A 19,751-nucleotide genomic window follows, 5' to 3' on the forward strand; every position below is an offset into this window, starting at 1 on the left:
TCCAAGGAGCTGAAGAGGTCTGCAGCCCTATAAGATGAACAACAATATGAACTCACCAGTACCCACAGAGCTCCCTGGGACTAAACCACCAATCAAAGAAAACATATGGTGGGACTCATGTGTCTAGCTACATATGTATCAGAGGATGGCCTAGTCAGTCATCAATGGGAGGAGAGACCCTTGGTCTTGGGAAGGTTCTATGCTCCAGTATAGGGGAATGCCAGGACCAGGAAGTGGGAGTGGGTGGGTTAGGGAGCAGGGATAGGGGATTTTCAGAGAGGAAACTAGGAAAGGGGTTAGCATTTGAATTTTTTTTTTTTTTTTTTTTTTTTTTTTGAGGTAGACAAGGCTGGCCTCGAACTCAGAAATCTGTCTGCCTCTGCCTCCCAAGTGCTGGGATTAAAGGCATGCGCCACCACGCCTGGCAGCATTTGAAATGTAAATAAAGAAAATACCTTGTTTTTAAAAACAAAACAAAACTTAAGCTTATATTTCAATGGAGGATTTTCATGACTTGATGTTTATGCTCTTACTTTGTGTAAGTAGTACTAATACCCACTCATCGAACTCCCTTGTCAAGGTTTCTCAGTGTAACAGCCCTGGTTGTCCTGGAACTCACTTTGTAGACCCAGCTGGCCTAAAACTCACAGAGATCCTCATCTGCCTCTGCCTCGTGAATGCTGGGATTAAAGTTATATGCCACCATGCCCGGTTTAGAAAAAGCAGTACTTAATGCAAATATCTGGAGAAAGTTTACTTTTATATCTGGGAATATTTACATAGACATCCAATTGTGTTATCTAAGAATCCAAAATGTAAAAAATCTGGAATTCTTTGAATTGCCAACAGGACAAGTTTTGGGTTTTTAGATTAGGAATGTTCCAGCTAAACTAGTAAGAAAAGTGACTTAAGATTATTGTTCCTCTCTAAATAATTATAAATTGTAATTATAATTATAATTTATTAACTACTCTCCCCCTCCCCATTACTAAACTGTCAGGTCTCAAAGCCTTTTTACCAAGAGTAATTTATATGTAACAAGGAGAATAAGAGATTACCCAGTTATATTTGTTCCCCAGTACCACCAAACAATATTATGTAGGTTGTGTTTGTGTGTGTGTTGTTTTTAAGTTCTGGCTAACAGTTTATTGACACAACTTAATAGAAAATTTAAGCTTCAAACAAATAAGAAATGCTTTTCCAATTCAGTCCTCCCCAAATTACATTGTTTTCTTAAAATTGCCCTTAGTCTGCCTATATGTCTAATGTCTACAATATGCTTGAAAAGACATTGTACCAACCTTTTAGGAAACAATTCTATAATGTGGATCAATAATGATTTAATATTTGTGCTCTCTTGCCCAATTAATATGCTGCACAGACTTTTTCTTAAGTAAATATTTGAAGTAGTTCATTTTATTATATGCTTTATAGTGATTAAAACTGATAATGCTTATCTAGCTCAGAATTGTTGCAAACACAGTAAGATGTACATTTACTCAGTGGAATATTATTCAACTATCTCAAATGCCAGTAAATTACCGTGATAAAAATTTGAATGTTATGCAATTATCAACCTACAGTGTTTAATTTTGTACAATGATAATTTTCATGCAAACATATCTTTTAACTAAACACCCAAGTATAAAAGCGGTAAATTGAAGATATATATCCATATATAATTTTAATATATACTACCAAATTACCAATGATATTGTTGATAGCAGTTTCACTTATGTGTGAAGTGACTTTTCTTCATCTTTGTTAATCTGATAAGGTTTAGCTAAGGCTTTGAATTTTGGGTCAGTGGTAAGAGCATTTACTGTTTTTGCTGAGGTTCAGTTCCCAACATCCACATGGTGGCTCACAACCTTCTGTAACTCCAATCTGACATCCTCTTCTGACTTCTGTAAACTTCAGGTAAACACATGATGCACAGACATGCATGCAGGATAACACTAATACCCATAAAATAATATGTGAATCTTTAAAAATCAAAGATAAATAGGTTTTGCACCTTCTTACTTACTTTGAGCTTCTTCACATATATCTTTGACTTGCCTGCTTTTGCAGGCTGTCCTGTACATATCTGTTTATCTTTTACTTATTAGTGTGTAAAAGTTACTTGTATATTAAGCCTTGTAATGTGGTTTCAAATGCGGAGGTTATTTTCATTTTTTTTTCTTGACTTTTGATATAGCAGTTTTTACCATATAGTAACAGGCTTCTATTTTGTCTTTTATGTTTTGATTTGCTCTAGTCATACTCATCTTCTTGATGAGTAAAAAAATTTTTAATTTTTTTTAGAATTTCATGCATAAGTACTATATTTACATCAATTTCATCCTTCCTGCTTTCAGCCCTTCCTATCCCAGTTTATACGACTCAAGTTCATGACTTCAGTTTCTGCAGATAGTTTTGTTTTATTTTGTTTTATTTACACACACACACACACACACACACACACACACACACGCAAGCAAATACAAAAAACAAAACAAAAAACCCTCACCTAGTTAGCCCATTTAATATTGCTTTTATTTTCTACACATGTTTGGAGCTGAGTACTAGGACTGGATAAGCTATCAGGTGGCTTGTCTCTGGAAAAGTTTGATTCTCATTCTCTCTGCAGCTGATTATACGCAACTTTTCATCCGGGGTAAGGACCTGTCATAATTTCCTGTCTACTTTGTTGTATTAACTATTGTTGTCATTATGCAGGACTAGTATCAGCAACCATATTGTTATGATTCCTTGAGTGCAGAATACCTGACATGTTTAGAAGACACTGTCTAGCAGCTGGAATCTGCCTCCCACACTCTTTCTTTCTTCTCTTCTCTGTGATCCTTGAGCCTTAGGTGTAGGTGGTATAAAGAGAAGTACTTAGTATACAGTTAAAAATGACATTCATTTAAGAAGATGGCAATAGTGGGCTCTCCTCAAAGGTAGTTTGTTACCTGTTAACCACAGGTAGTTGGTTAGGTTTATAGTGTTGGGCATGAAGTCCCTCTTGTGGAGTAGCTTTACATCCCAGTTGTTGGTTGCCTCTGAGGTAATAGTGTGATGTCATTGCAATTATTGAGGCTATCTTGCCAGAACTGTCATTGTTGTTGATAGGTTTTACAACTATGCACTATTTTAGGACTGTTAACTATTCTTCTCCCTTGATAGCTTGCATAGCACCTTTGGATAGTATGAGAATTGGTCCTCAAGGAGCAAGATTCCAGCTCAGTTCCAACTCCACATCCTTTGTCTGAAGTATATGTGGTGTCTTCAGGAGTAAGGCCTTAACTTCAGGTTCTTGGAGGCAACCACAGGGAATGGCAGTAGACTCTATAGCCTGGAATCTGTTGGAATCCTGACTTTACACCTCAAAGGGAGGTTTCCCATGCCTGAACTGGGACTTTGTTAGAGAGTCTGTGTTTCTTGGAGAACACTACTACCCTGTGTGGCATAATCCATGTATACTATTTGTGTTTAGGAAATAAGAATTAAAATTATTCTGAGGTTTGATTTTGCCTCGGAATGGCTAAAATCAAGAAAACAACTGAACAAATGCTGGTGAGGATTCTAGGAAAGAGGAATCCAAACCAGTGTGGCCACTGTGCAAATCAACGTGGAGAGGTCTCAAAAAGCTAAAATGGATCTACTGTAAGACTTAGTTCTACCATTCTTTGACATATACTGAGAAGGCTCAGCATAGTACTTCATAGATACTTGATCAGCCCTATTAATTGATGCTCTTGATTCGTAATAGCTGGGAAATGGAACTGATGAATGATAATGAAAATGTCGTACCAACACACGGTAGAATTCTATTTAGCTGTAAAGAAAATGCAGTCTTGAAACTTTGAGATAACTTAATGGAAGTGAAAACTATTCCGAGTGAAGTAACCCTGATTCTTGTTACCTTAAACACATGAGGACCTTCTGTTAAAATGTCTTTGTCTTTGTTGTTCTCTTTTCCTGATACTGATTTCACTTTCACCTCTTTTGAACTTTTGATCAAATGTCAACATTGCAGTGATGTCTCCCCCTAAACATTTCATTTTGTTCTATAACCTCCCACTCCCTGCTTTGTTTTCTGTCTATGACCTGTAGCTCATAGACTTGTGAGCTGTTTGCTTAGGTGTGCTACAGCAGATCTGAGCTCACCATAGTAAGGAAGCTAGTAGGAACTAACATTACCTAAGGAAACAAGGTATAGTTCAGTAAGCTGCATTACCCAAAATATCTCTAGGACGACTCCTTCTGCTGCATCCAGAGACAACCAAAAGCCTTAAAACTTAAAGCGATTCTTGACAAATGTTCCAAATGTGAACAGTGCCTGGGAAAAGATATCTATTAAAGGGGCTGCTTCCTGTGCCTCACCCAGTTCTAGCTAGTCAGAATCTCCAGGGAAACTTGCTGTTTAGAGAAACTCCCTGGGACACCAGAAGTTGAGGATCACTGAGTATATAGCCTCTGCAGCTTTGCTCTGTACTTGTTTACCTAACTCAGTATAGATCAAAGACTTAAGACTACAAAACTCAAAGCTACCTCAAAGGGCAGAAAGAGTTATCCCAGCAGTGCTGAAGAACATTTCCAGCTGGAACTCCAGAAAAGAACTGAATGATGGGAAGGAAGGAATTGTAAAATGAAGTTGTAGTCAAAATGATAACTCTATGACTGGCCTATTTTTGGAATGCTTGGTAAATTATATTTCAAGTTAAAGGAGCTTCACTATATTTTCCTATTAGAGGGAAAAGGCAAGAAAAGCATAATGTTAGTGAGATTGGGTGTGGCCTTTGTGTTCCTTGTCTTCCACTCTGTTCTTTCTATCTCCATCAGTGAACACTGACCAAACCCTGAACATATGCATGTATGTAAACTAAGGGGCTTATTCTTGATAGAAAGCTGCCTTGGCCCTTTTTTTTTTAAAGAAGAACTTTCTTAAACCAAAATCAAAAGAACTTGGTGAGCAGCTGTAGTTACAGAATGGTGTATGAAGGTTTGACTCAAAGTATTGGGTAATAATTACTGCAGGCTATTAGGTGGGACACAAACTTTACCTGCTGAGTAAGCTCTTATTAAATATGTGGTTATTGATGCTGCTGTATGTGCATATATCCGTACATTTGTGTATGCATCTCCACATGGGAAGCCAGAGGTTTATATCAGGTTTCCTCAGGAGCTACCGCAGTTTATGAAGCACGGTTCTTCTCAGAGATGTGGACTTGTTGCGGTGAGGCTGGCTGTCCTGAGAGCCCCGGGTATCTTCCTGTCTCCATGTCCTTTGACCAGGATTGCAAGTACTGGATTGCTGTGTGGGACTTACTGATTGAACTCAGATCCTCATCGTGTATGGCAAGAACTTTACTGACTGAGCTGTCTGCCCAGCTCTGTTCTTTGACAATAAAATTAGCAATTGCTTTTGTTTAGTTACTGTTTTGTTATGAAAAAAAATGTTTTTAGTGTTGATGTGAACATACCATTTTAATCATAAAATTAATGATGAAAATGTTACATAACAGATAGTTCAGTTGGCATAGGCAGTTGGCTCCATCCCTACTGACTCGAGTTCCATCCCCAGGAACTATTGGGTAGACTAGAACCGACTCCAGCAAGTTTCCCTCTTACTTCCACATGCATACTCTGCCATGAACTCTCCCACATTCTTAACACAGTCAGACAGACACCAACATATAAACAGTTTTTCAGTGCTAAATATCATTAAGCATTTAAGAGTAACAACATAAGTACTAGTTTTGAGGGCCTACCAAGTACTGAGAGCAAGTTTCAGTGTATTCTGTCTACTACTTCATTTCTTCCTTGTTAAGTGTAGGTGTGTTAAAAATATATTTTCCACTTTATGTTGGAGTCTTCTTTATGGCAATCAGATTGAAGCATTTAGTGATAGTATTGCAACTGTCATCCTTTTAAATTCAAAAACAGTACCTGTCGTATTAAGTAAGCAGTAGGTTTGCAGAATTTAACCTCTTGAGGCAAGTGTGGTGCCACACACCTGTAATTCCAGCACTAGCAAGGTAGAAGGATCAGGAGTTTGAGGTCAGCATGAGCTGCATGAGAACCTGTCTCAAAAAATTAGAAGAGAGGAGGTTTTTTTCATCATTTGCCCCCCCCCTTTTTTTTCTTTTTTTCTTTTTAACTTTATTTTGGAGGTGTGTGTCCACATTTGTGTGCAGCTGTATATGCCCATGTGCATGAAGACTAGAGGATCTTTGGCATCCTACTCACTCTACTAATCTCTGCCTTACTCAATTGTGATAGGATTTCTCAGTAAATCTAGATGGAGACTGGAAGTCCAGCAATCCTCTGCTTTTCACCTGCTTAGTACTGAGCCTACTGGTTTCCTTTCTTAGCATGGATGCTGGGGCTCTATCCTCAGGTGCTTCTACTTCCTCAGCAACTGCCCTTCCTTTCCCATTGAGCCACACCCTAGTGACTTTTCATTTCCTTCTTCAAATTAAGTCTATGGTAATTGGCTTATTTAAGTCCTCTACAGTTCAAAAGGAAAATAAGAGATTCCCCAACATTGTAAAATGGTTATTTCCCACTTTAGAGTTGAATCTAATGGTTGTAGTAACCATTTATTTATTTATTCCTTCATGAAATCTGACTGAAAAATATTTTTAACTTATTTTATTAGATATTTTCTTCATTTACATTTCAAATGCTATCCCGAATGTCCCCTATACCCTCCCCCCACCCTGCTCCCCTGCCCACCCACTCCCACTTCTTGTCCCTGGTGTTCCCCTGTACTGGGGAATATAAAGTTTGCAAAACCAGGGGGCATCTCTTTCCTACAATGGCTGACTAGGCCATCTTCTGCTATATATATGCAGCTAGAGACACGAGCTCTGGGGGTACTGATTAGTTCATATTGTTGTTTCACCTATAGGGTTGCAGACCCCTTCAGTTCCTTGGGTAATTTCTCTAGCTCCTCCATTGAGGTCTCTGTGTTCTATCCTATACATGACTGTGGGCATCCACATCTATATTTGCCAGGCATTGGCATAGCCTCACAGAGATAGCTATATCGATGTCCTTTCAGCAAGATCTTGCTGGCATATGCAATAGTCTGACTGAAAAATATTGAGTGAGTTGCAGTTGGGTTGACAGTTTTGCTCCATCCATCAGGTATTCTGGAACACTTTTAACTGTTCAAAGGGAACAATACCACAAATATGAGAAACACACTTTTTCTGTTAAAACAGGCTGTTTTTTTCTGTGTCTGTCCTGGTTTTGAACTAAAATTTTGGCTAATGCGATCTTCTCTTCCTGCCTTTCCGTTTCCTTCTCCCTTCCTCCTGTTCCCCTCCATCATGTTTCCCTCTCTCTTCTGTAGGCTTCTTTCTGCCCTCTGGATTGTGCACTCCTTTCGTTCCTTTTGCTTTCCTTTCGAGAGACCAGAGGGCATCCTGTTTAACTAGTGAGGCCAGTGCTATGATGGGCATCTACTATGTGATATCCACTCAATCCATTGGTGTGAAAGCAACAAGGACTTATTTTTCTCCCTTTTGTAGGAAATAGCATTCCAACTGTTTTTTGACATCTTTAATTTTAGAGGTTGCCAATGATCAGCTCAGGGTCAAGAGTGATTTCAAATATTTTAGTAAGACATATAAAGAAAACTGAGACCCTAACTTGCTAGTCTCCTGATTTACACATCTCTGTTGATGAGTTAAAGCTTTATGAGTGTGAAATTTGGTATGGAAGCTTAGTCTGCTTGAGAACCTTTTATCCCATAATAGTTGTGGAATGTGAAGATTTGAATTTTCATGGGGGCACTGATATTTCATGGCTGACAATGGATTTCTTAAGGCCTTGTCATTTCAAATTGCCATGAGGTCTGGTTATTGCTGCACTAAATGTGTATATGAACCTGCCTCCCAATGACCGTACTACAGTGGTGCTAACTTGTCTTGACACTCTAGCTGACAGGTCTAGCTGCCCTTAACAAGATCTACCTTCTGTAGTCACAGCACCGGTTTTACAAAAGATTCAGCCTAAATTTCTGAAATGAATTTCTATTGACAGAAAATGTATTGGCTTTAAAAATTAAGAGGTTTGATTCTGTTTTGAATTGGTTATCAAGTGATTCTGAGCACATGACATTTTAATACCATTTGTCTTTTCAAATAGATTTACCTTCTAATGCATGTGACGACAGGCCTTTGCTCATCAGCTAGAACATACATTTCAGAGGAGTTGTTACCTAAAATATTATCATAAGGCATAAGAAAACACACGATTTAAGTTGCCTTTCATGAACATAATTAAGAATTAATAAGCTAGTACCAGTGGCTAGTCTCCAGAATTTCCACTGTTTTGCCTTTTGTGACCTGTGTTATTAAAAGTCCATTATTTTTACAGACTTTATTAAATTGGATCTTATTAAAGCATTCTATATTTGCATTTGGTCTTTCATAATTCATTATTATTATGACATTTACTTTTTACCATCAGATCTGAAAACATATCATAAGCTACCCTTTTCTCTTGAAAGAAATGCTAATTTCAAACAGTCCTCTAATAGAAGAGAAAAGCTTTATCAGTTTTTTCATTTATTCCAGATCGTGTTAAGAATACTAATGCTAGACTTCAGTATGCTAATATCTCTGAGCTTTTTTGGCCAAAAGCTTAGAATTGCTTTTATTCCATACTAAATACAAAACTAGACGACCACTACTTCTAGAGGAAACACAGTGCTTCCATGTAGATCTTGATTCTAAGGACTTAGGGGAATGTTGCTAAATCTATTTTTAGAATGATGCTAGTCAGCTTCCTTTATACCACACTCTGTCATTTATCCTAGTTAAGGAATTCTCTCCTGGACATTCTTTGGTTTTCTCATAGTTTAAAAAGTAGTACATCTTGCAATATTTGAGCCTTAAGAATCCTGTGCCGTCAGCCCCCGACAGCATTTTGGCTATGCTTCCTTCTTTTCTATATGATAACCATTAAAGATTTAGTTGAAAATTCAACCAAGTATAATTTTCCATACTGAAAGTTAGGCTATCTAATCTTTAGTAATGGCATCTCAGATCTAATAAATTTGTTTGAAATTTATTTTGGATTTTGCTTTATTTTAGATTTCTGACAATGTGCAATAGACACTTTGGCAGCGTTATTGCACAAACCATTCGGACTCAAAAGACAGATCAGTTTCCACTTTTCCTGATTATCATGGGAAAGCGATCATCTAATGAAGTGTTAAATGTGATACAAGGTAAAGTATATGTCACAATGGCAATGTTATTGATAACTTTACCATTTTTCCATTAAAATATAAAATATCCTAAAGAACATCTTTTAAAGCATATGTACTATGAAAAATGAATATGGTGTTAAAAGTCTAGCACCCAATAAAATTGCATAGTTCCTCAGTCATAGGACAGTGAAGTTATGTTCACAAATGGTTAATTCCCTAAATCTAGCAGTTAGGTTATAATCATTTGTCAGATGTGGCATTTATTTCTGTTGATTTTTAGCTGTAATATTGATTAGTTGAAAGAATTGCTTATCTTTAATTATCTAGAAAATCCAGTGACTATACATTGCAAATTGAATTTTTCACGTGTCAGTTGTTCCTCCTTATTTGTGTGACTTCTGCCTGAGATACACCCCTGAGGCAAAAAGCTGTGGGATTCCTGTGGATTTAACCATAATTTACATTTTCCTGGAAATTTAACCATACTTTACATTCTTTCTTTAAAAAAAAAAAGAAGGAGGAATGAATGAACAAGTGGTTTTTTTGCTGTTACTAATGCACCCAAAAGCTAGGGCACAGCACTGCAGTGTCCATGGGAAAGCTTAAATAAAAATAGTTGGCCCACTCAGTGCCACCAGGAAAGAGTTTTCAAGTGCTCCAAGCTGATGCTTGGGTCTGGGGTACTTCATTTGGCCCCATTTAAGTGTAATGGGGAGGGGATTTGTGCATTCCAGTGCCTGTAAAGCCTAGGCAAAACAAAAGCTCAGGTGTTTTGTTTTCTCTAACTGTGCAGAGCATGGTTTCCTAGGCAGTCTTTTAAAGACCAGCTGAGGGATCTGGTTCCCAAGGGGTGAGGAGAAAGTGAAGACAGTTTTGTTGTTGTTTTCCTCATCACAGGCAACACTGTGAGCTTTCGTCTTGCAAAGCATAGGCCATAGGCTCCAGAAGCTCTGTCTCTGGAAACCTGCACGATCACAATTATTTTAGGTTTTATTTCACTTTGCACACAGGAAGTCAAGCCTCTTGACATAAATCGTAGTGGATTAGTAATATCCACCACTGCCACTCACTCACAACTGTAAAAGGAAAAGGCCATCTAAGAGGATGATGCTCAAAGAAGCAAACAGGGCTTTGGCTTTTTTTTTTTTTTTTAATTTAGCCCTTTTGTTAGGTGATGTGAACCAATATATTCTAGTTGTCTCAAAGAGAAGCACATGTGGGGTTTCATGAGCTACACTAGTTGCTTCTCCCTGCCTTCCCTGAAGTAATTTTTACAGCCTGACAGACAAATTAAGCTTATATAGACAGGACATTTGGGAAACATTTTCTTCAAAACAAAAGTAATTCTGTCACTTTCAAGTAATAATGATAACATTTGAGTTTTTAATAAAAATTTTATATCCCCCACTGGAAGACTAACAGCATAAATAATTTTTGATGACATTAACAGTGATATTAATCCTGGAAATATGTTTGTTGGTATCCTGTGGGGGACGAGGGTGCCTCTGTGGGCTCATGCTGAGGCATCCCTTCCCCCTAGGGACCAGCCACATGATGACTATAGTATAGAATAGAGTTTATTCAGGGCATGGGGAGGGGAGTTGAGAGGGTAGTAGAGACAGAGAAAGGAAGAGAGAGAGCAGGAAAAGAGGAATAGAGGCCAGCCATGAGCACATGGAGAGAGATAGGGGAAGGGAGTGAGAAGAGGGTAAGGGAGCAGGAGCTAGAGGAGAGAGCAAGAGTAAGAACCCAAGAGAGTGAGGAGCGGGCAAGCAGCTAGCCCGTTTTATAGTGAGTCAGGCACACCTGGCTTTTGCCAGGTAACTGTGGGGCAAAGCCTAGATAAAATGCCAACATTTAACAAATGTGATTTTTTTTTTTAAATGTCATATATAGTGCATCAACATTCAGAAGAAATGCATAAGTCAGTGAAGTAATGTTTTCTTTTTTTGTTTGTTTGTTTTTCGAGACAGGGTTTCTCTGTGTAGCCCTGGCTGTCCTGGAACTCACTTTGTAGACCAGGCTGGCCTCGAACTCAGAAATCCGCCTGCCTTTGCCTCCCGAGTGCTGGGATTAAAGGCGTGTGCCACCACGCCCAGCTGGGAGTAATGTTTTCTAAAGGCATCAATGCTTAATGGAATGAAGTTGTGCATAGAAAAAAAGATCAGTTCAGAGATAGTGGACCTGGGTACTGTAGGATGCACTTGTAGTCTCATTTACTCTAGTGAGTGAGGCAGGAAGGTCAAGAGTTCAAGGTCAGCCTGAACAATAAAGAGAAGCCATGGAGTTTTGAGGGGAAAGGGAAAAGAATTCTAGTGTTACATAGTAGGAAAGTATATGTTTTGATATTTTTAAATTCTCCATGCTGCTAATTTGAAGAAACTTCTTATCAAACTGAATATAGTATCAAAGAAATATAACTAGAAATACTTATTAAAATGTTTCTTTTCTGATTACATATATGCAGAAGGCCACATATTCTTCATAAATTTCAACCAGCATAGCCTATTTTCACAAGTTTAATATAGAAATAGATATAAAGCTATAATTGTTTTTTGTTGAGCCAGATAGTGCAGAAAGAAATATGTGAGAATGTTACAACTGGGCCACTTTTGTCACCTTTTTCTTCTGGAGTAAATTTTGTTAACAAAAATAAAACATTACATTAGGTTATGATGACAGTGTTAACTTTAGAATGAATTGATACATATGTTGTAAATATTTTCATTTTAATTTTTAAAAATGTTGTATTACATTTATTTGTCATGTGTGTGTTCTCATCTTCACTATGTAGGTAGATTCTGTGGTCCAAACCCAGGTTATCAGGTTTGGTGCCAGCACCTTTACCCACTAAGACATTTTTGCTTGCCCTTTTTTTATGGAGTTTCTATATAAAGTAAGTGTCAGTGGCTGTGATGGTTTGAAGGAGAAATCCCCTTTATAGGTTCAAGTCTTTGACTTTGGTGTACAGTTGCTGATAGTGCTTGAGGAGGTATGCCGCTGGTTAGCTCTTTACTTCTTGTATGATTAATGTGACCAGCCAGCTTCCTTCTCTGCCTCTACACTGTGCCTTCCCACCCCTGTCACCATGCCATGCTTTCCTGCCACAATGGGCTCTATCTGACTAAAACCATAAGCCAAAAGAAACTCAAGTTTCTTTGAGCAACAGAATTATATTATATTATTTATTAATTATATTATGCTACAGCAATAGAATAGCTATAAACCACATAAACTAAGGTTATTTTGAGAATTCTAGTGGATTTTTTTAAGACCACAAAAAGGTCCTGAGACAAAGTTTGGAAACTGACACTATATTTTGTCAGTTTTGCCTAAACTACATTAACTGGTTCCTTTTTCTGTCTCTGACCATTGAGGACTGAGGTATGAAGTACCTACAAGCTCAGTTTAGCAGTGGGTCTTCCCCCTTAGCATTCATATAACTATAGTATTTTCCCATTTATAATTTGAACATTTTGTTCTGTAGTTCCAGAGGGGAAGTCTAGGCATTCAGAGTAGCAAGCTGGCTAATAATATTTTTGCAACACGTGAAACAAAACAAACTGGAAGTGGGGCAAGGTTATAAACTCTCAAAGCATGCCCTCAGTTACATACTTTCTTTATCTAGGTTCTATATCCTAAACGTTCTATTACCTCCCTATTCATCATCACTAGCTGGGACCAAGTATTCAAACTCAGGATCCTGTGCAGACAGTTCTCATTCAAACTACCACAAGTACATGCCGTAAAGTGTTCAGAACCTTCTTTTTGCCATCTGTCATACCTGTTAGTAATAACTGCCAATGATTGTGTCTGTGTACCAGGCACATGATAATATTATCCCTGCTACTTCAAAGAACTGTATAGAGGAGTGTCACCTTCCTTTTGAGAACAAGAAAATTAATTCCTAGTTACAATCTACTCTGTTTTTGTTTTCATTCATTTTTTAAAAAACTCGCATTTCATGTGTATGAGTGTTTTGCCTGCATATGTGTTTGTGCATCACCTGTGTCCCTGGTGTCCTTAGATACTGGAAAAAGGTGGCAGAGTCCACTAAACCTATAGCTACAGGTGGTTGTTAGCTGCCTTGTGGGTTCTGAAAAGCAAACCTAGGTCATCTTGGAGAACAGCAAGTGTTGTGTCTTACTTAGTTAGGGTTTCATTACTGTGAAGAGACATTGTGACCACTGCAACTCTTATAAAGGAAAACATTTAATTGGAGTGGCTTACAGTCTCAGAGGTTTAGTCTATTACCATCATGGCAGGAATCATGACAGTGTACAGACATACATAGTGCTGGAGAAGCTGAGAGTTCTACATCTTGATTTACAGGTAGAAGAAGGAGATTCTGTACTACATTGGGTATACCTTGAGTATAGGAGATCTATACTCTTCTTGACACACTTCTCCTAATGGTGTTATTCCCTATAGGCTAAGCATTCAAACACTGTTTCTATGGGGCTATACCTATTCAAACCACCACGTGCTTTTAACCACTGAGCTGTCATTCTAGCTCCTCATTCATTTTCTTACTAAACACATACTTATGGAACCCTTGTGGTGAGCTAGACAATTTCTAGAAACTAGATTAAATACCTTGTGAGTAGCAAAATTTTTATTTCAACTCTTAGTACAAGGCCAATTCTGTTTTCTTAGTGCCCAGATAGTGTGTGGCCCATACTTATTTGAGAGAATAGTAGTGCTATGAACAAACTGGAGATCCCTAACCCCATGTTGCCAATAATCAAGAAGGAAATTTGGAGAAAGGTCATTGAAAAATCACATTAGCCATGTTCTGTGCTAGAAAAGACTATCAAGGATGCTTGCTCTTTATCATCCTGATGTCATTTCATTAATGTGGCATGATGACATCACAGGCCCTGGAGAATCTCTCTCTTTCTTCCAGTAGATTTGAAAGGAAAGAGAGCTCCCTCATGTAACCTGGTGAGTTTCTCTTTTGTAAGCCATCCCAAGCAAAATTATATGCATTTAGGAAATGTTATTTATACACATTGCCATTTTTTTAAATTTAGGGAGTAAAATAAGGTTAAGGAAAAACCAAGCATCTTTAAACTCCTCTTCATAAAGATCATAGTCTAGACATTCATTTGAAATCTTAAAGGGAAAATATTCATTGAGGGAAATAGTTTTGTTTTTGTTTTTGTTTTTTTTTCAAATATTCAGTTCCTGTTTGTATTACTAGAGAAATTTCAGCAATGATTCCAAGTATAGAAAATGGCTGGTGGGGGTAGGGTGTGGCTTTTTAGGTAGCTTAGTGGTAAAGTGGTTGTCTAGCATGTCAGTCTCAAACTCCACATTGGCTGGAGTCGGGGTGCAGGCATCAGAGGAAGTGCTGGCTCCTGAATTAGCCTCACCTGCTTTTAAGTCCTGACCCTGTGATTACTGGCTTGATCTTTGTTGGGTGCATTTCTTGAACCCTTTAAAGATATTTTTCCTTCTCTTGAAAATCTAGAGTATAATTACTTCTTCATGTAGCTGTACAGATCAGATGAGATGAAAACATTAATTTAGCATAATCACAGACATGCAAACAATTGGTAGCTGTTGCTAGTGTTATTAACACTATTGTTTATATAAACTGAAAGGACTTTTGAACCTCATTACTTGGACATTCTTCTTTCTTGTGCTAAAAATTGTTAATTGAAGTTGCTCCAGATCTGATTTTTCTAAAATTTCAACTACCATTGTTACTTACTGAACATATGAAACATTTCATTGAAAGTACTTTAAATACTAGCTTTCCTGTCTATAATTTTTTAAACGTTTTTTTTTTGTTGTTGTTTTTCTTTTTAGAGATTTATTTATTTATCATATCTAAGTACACTGTAGCTGTCTTCGGACACTACAGAAGAGGGAGTCAGATCTCCTTGCCGATGGTTGTGAGCCACCATGTGGTTGCTGGGATTTGAACTCAGGACCTTCGGAAGAGCAGTTGGGTGCTCTTACCCGCTGAGCCTCTCACCAGCCCCCCTGTCTATAATTTTAGTGCTGTTAATTCTTTACTAAAAACGTTCTTTCATTTATAATAATTATAATAACTTAAAGCTATGTAAAATTCTATATAGAGCTTGGAATCTCTTATGTCTCACTAGGTAATACAACAGTGGACGAGTTAATGATGAGACTCATGGCTGCAATGGAGATTTTCTCAGCTCAACAACAGGAAGACATAAAGGATGAGGTAAGACAAGAAGTGAGGTGGAATTTCCATAGGAGGTTGATGAGATGATCTGCCAATGGTGATGAGTGACTGTTTCGTGACTAATAGGTAAGGATGGTAAAGATACTATTATAGATTTGTCAAGGTACTTTAATGCCAGGCATGTTTCTTTTTGGTCTTTTCTTGCCACGACTCAAAAGGTTCTAAAGGTTTATTTAAATTTATGGATTGTTTACATTTTAGTAAATTTTGGGTGCTAGATAGTTCATTATGTAGGAAAATAATTCACTAGCTAGTTTACAGATTTAGTTCAGGAATTTCTGCTTCCATATAAAGTTGTGTTGCTGTTGTTTGTGTTTTTTTCTTTTTTTTTTTTTTTAAGTTTAGTTTATATATATGAGTACAGTCACTATCTTCAGACACACCAGAAGAGGGCATCAGATCCCATTACAGATGGTTGGGGGGGGTACCGTGTGGTTGCTGGGAATTGAACTCAGGACCTCTGGAAGAGCAGTTAGTGCTCTTAACCACTAAGCCATCTCACCAGCCCTTGGTTTTGTTTTTTTAAGACAGGGTTTATCTGTATAGCCCTGACTATCCTGGAACTCACTTTGTAGACCATGCTGGCCTCATACGTGGAGATGCACCTGCCTCTACCCCACAAGTACTGGTATTAAAGGCATGCATTATCACCACTCAGCAACTATATACAATTTATCTGTAAAAGTATTTTTATTCTCCTATTGTCTTGTTATTTCAGAGGCTAACTGCCCCTGTCTTCTAACCTAGGCCTAGTCCTGAAAGCTTCTAGCCAGTGTATGATCTTATCTAAGCCTAGAATGTTTTCAGCCTCTGAGACTTACTGCTGAATATGCATATCCTTTCTAGTTCTTTCTGAACTCTGGCTGGCTGGTTCAACTTAGCTGTTCTGGCTCAAACTCCTATCCAAGCTGACTGATTCAATCTGACTTCTCTCTTAGCCACTAACTTTTTGCTCTACTTGGCTCCAAACTAACTCTTCAGATCTTCTGGCTCCTTCTCATTCCCTTGCTCATACTGTCTTCACTTATGTCTAGCATGTTCTCTGTCTTCTTTCTCTTTGCTCTGCTCTCTGACGTAGCTTCCCTTTCCCTTCTCTTCTCCTGAGAGTTGGCATATCCTATTCTGTCAAATCTTTCTCTGATTCATCACTTCGTCTGCCACTCAGTTATCACTTTCAAACATGGGTGTGTCCTTCTACAAACTAACTTTATTTTTATCCTTTGGGATTAAAGGTTTTGATAAGGGCTAAGCCACACCACAACTAGAAACAGTTGTTTTGTTTTTTGTTTTCTTTTCTCAGTAAATAACACAATCTCTGGGTTCACAGCATGATGAAGTATCCTGCAACATTCATTCTATTTTGTGCAGACTTAGTAGGAGGCACTGAGCTGAGGACTGATTTTGATAAAGATTTTGCCAACTTTAGTATTTAATATAGAGTACATAAAAGAATAGCTTCATTTTCCTTCATTATTATGGCCTCTTCATGGTACTAGAGGGTCAGCAGTTCTCAATCTACAAGTTGTAATCCATTTGGGAGCCAACCCGTTCACAGTGGTGATCTAAATTCATTGGAAAACACAGATATTTATATTATGATTCATAATAGTAGCATAATTACAGCTATGAAGTAACAACAAAATAATTTTATGGTTGGGGTCACCACATCATGAGGAACTGTATTAAAGGATCATAGCATTAGGGAGGTTGAGAACTCTGGCTCTAGATGGCTCCAATCCAACCAAAAGCTGTGTAGATCATGGATATGGAGGGTCAAATAATATAAGATAGTACAATTTAGGTTCAGATGTGCGAAAACTAAAGGTCAAAGTTAACTCAGTTTACCCAGGGTCATCTAGCTGGTAGCTCTTAATAATCCCTTAATCATTAATATTAGATCAATTAAGAAATTTCTGGATTATGAAAATAATTCTTGAATAAAAGTGTGTGAAGCAGATATTAGCATATGTTAATTTGAAATGCTAAGCCTTTGGATATTTTGGTAAACTTATGCTTTAATTTTTTAAATTTTTTTATTTTTTTTATTAGATATTTTCTTCATTTACATTTCAAATGCTATCCCCAAAGCCCCCTATAACCTACCCCCGCCCTGCTCCCCAACCCACCCACTCCCGCTTCTTGGCCCTGGCATTCCCCTGTACGGGCCTCTCCTCCCATTGATGGCCAACTAGGCCATCCTCTGCTACATATGCAACTAGAGACACAGCTCTGGGGGGTACTAGTTAGTTCATATTGTTGTTCCTCCTATAGGGTTACAGACCCCTTTAGCTCCTTGAGTACTTTCTCTAGCTCCTCCATTCAGGGCCCTGTGTTCCATCCACTATGAGCAACCACTTCTGTATTTGCCAGGCATTGGCATAGACTCACAAGAGAGCGCTATGTCAGGGTCCTGTCACCAAAATCTTTCTGGCATATGTAATAGTGTCTGGGTTTTAATTTTTAAAATTTTCTGTAGAATAGCAAAAGGAGAAAGTAATTCTAAGCAATAATAAAATTCCTAGGTATCCAACGTGTCTTCAGTAGAGTACTCTTTCATTATTGCCAATGTGAAACTGTAGGCAATATATGACTCTACTAGTGTGTTTTGCTTTATGTACCTGTATCTTCCATTCAATTAAGAGGGGTTTTTGTTTGATTTTTTTGCTTTGGTTTGGGATGGGGAGGTAATTGGTTCTGTTTTGTTTGAGTGTTTGCTTGTTTTGAAATGGTGTTTACTTTTGTAGGTTTGGTTTTGTGGAACTCACATTGTAGACCAAGCTGACCTAGAACTCACAGAAATCTCCCTGTTTCTCCCTCTAATACTGGGATTAAAGTTGTGCACCACTTCCTGGGCCCAGTTATGTTCTTTGTCTGTTTGCTTTTATAATAGTGGTCATCTTTTACTCATGTTTCTAATTTCATCTCCTTATACCTAGGAAAAATTCAGTACTCAATAAATGTTTTTTAGTTGATTACATATGTGAATATTTGGAAGAATTTTCATGAAATAAGTTAACTTGAAAAGGCAGTGTTTGATTATGTGATATAAACATAAGGTACCTACAATAACAGGTATAGAGTGTTATGATTACTTTTACTCTCTCCTATTTTGTTTTATGAGACAGATTCCCCACCCTCCAATGGATCTCAGGTTTCCATAGAGACAGGGTATCATGTATCTCAGGCTCCCTCTGAGACAGGGTCCCATATATCTCAGGCAAACCAAAGATGACCCAGAACTTGCATTACTTCTCCCCCATATCCCAATTGCTGTATTATAGGTATGCATCACTGTGCCTGATTTTTATATAGTGCTCAAGATCAAACCTAGCACTTAATGTATGCTACACGTGTGCTATACCAAATGAGCTCCATCTTCAGGCACAAGTTTAGTTCTTTAATGTTTACTGGGTTTCTTTTACTTCCAAGAAGATAGTCAGATTGTAATGTTTCTATTTAGTCAGTTGCTGGTTACTTTGAAGGAAAGACAGCCATGTATATGGTAGAAAGATGTTTATGTGTTACTCTATAAATTGATAGTGACATTCTGAAATAATGAAGCACTGTATTTAGTTAGGAATTTAATAATAGGTGTGTTGCCATTCAAGATTACATTTATCCTGATTGGCAGTAATTTACTAAACACATTCCTCAGCCATTTAAATCTCATTAGTATCAGATTTACAGATTATGCTGTATAATAAATAATATGAATGCACATTTTTTCATCTTAATTTGTGAGTCTTGTAGTTCATTCATAAAGAAATTGACATTAATTCAGTTAATATTGACACAAAATTTGACATGAAGGTCACATGAAAAATCCAAGGCCCCTATAATTGAAATTTAACTATAAAAAGAGAAAGATTTCTTTAATTTTTGTGCCTTCATGAATATTATTACACTGGTCATAAATACAATTATCAAGCAAAGTATCTTAGTTGGGATTTGTTGCTATGAAGAGGCACCATGACAATAGTAACAGTTATAAAGAAAACATTTAATTGGGGCAGGATGAGATTTAGTCTTTTATTGTCACCACTAGACACATGGCTGTGTGCAAGCAAACATGGTGCTGTTCAGCTAACTAAGAGTTCTACATCTACATCAGCAGGCAGCAGGAAGACAGGATGAAACACTGGGCCTGGTTTGAGCAAGTGATACCTCAAAGCTCACACCAGTGATACACTTCCTCCAATAAGACCACACGTCCAATGGTTCTTCTCCCTGTGAGTCTATGGGGGCCATTTTCATTCAGACCACTACAAAAGCTTCCTCTACATTTATGTATTTTGTCAGAACTGTGAAGATCAT

The 19,751-nt window shown here is 37.7% G+C and overlaps 1 protein-coding gene across 1 annotated transcript in view; it reads left to right on the forward strand.

The window, feature by feature from the left end:
• Window positions 1-19,751, forward strand: part of Faf1 (Fas associated factor 1) — a 307,082-nt gene that overhangs the window by 214,749 nt on the left and 72,582 nt on the right. Inside the window, exons 14-15 of the mRNA XM_021200199.1 lie at window positions 9,096-9,232; window positions 15,328-15,416. Of these exons, the coding sequence (XP_021055858.1) occupies window positions 9,096-9,232; window positions 15,328-15,416 (226 nt within the window). The remainder of the gene's footprint in view (window positions 1-9,095; window positions 9,233-15,327; window positions 15,417-19,751) is intronic.

Source organism: Mus pahari, chromosome 6 (genome assembly GCF_900095145.1).
Source record: "Mus pahari chromosome 6, PAHARI_EIJ_v1.1, whole genome shotgun sequence".
NCBI classification, from domain to species: Eukaryota; Metazoa; Chordata; class Mammalia; order Rodentia; family Muridae; genus Mus; species Mus pahari.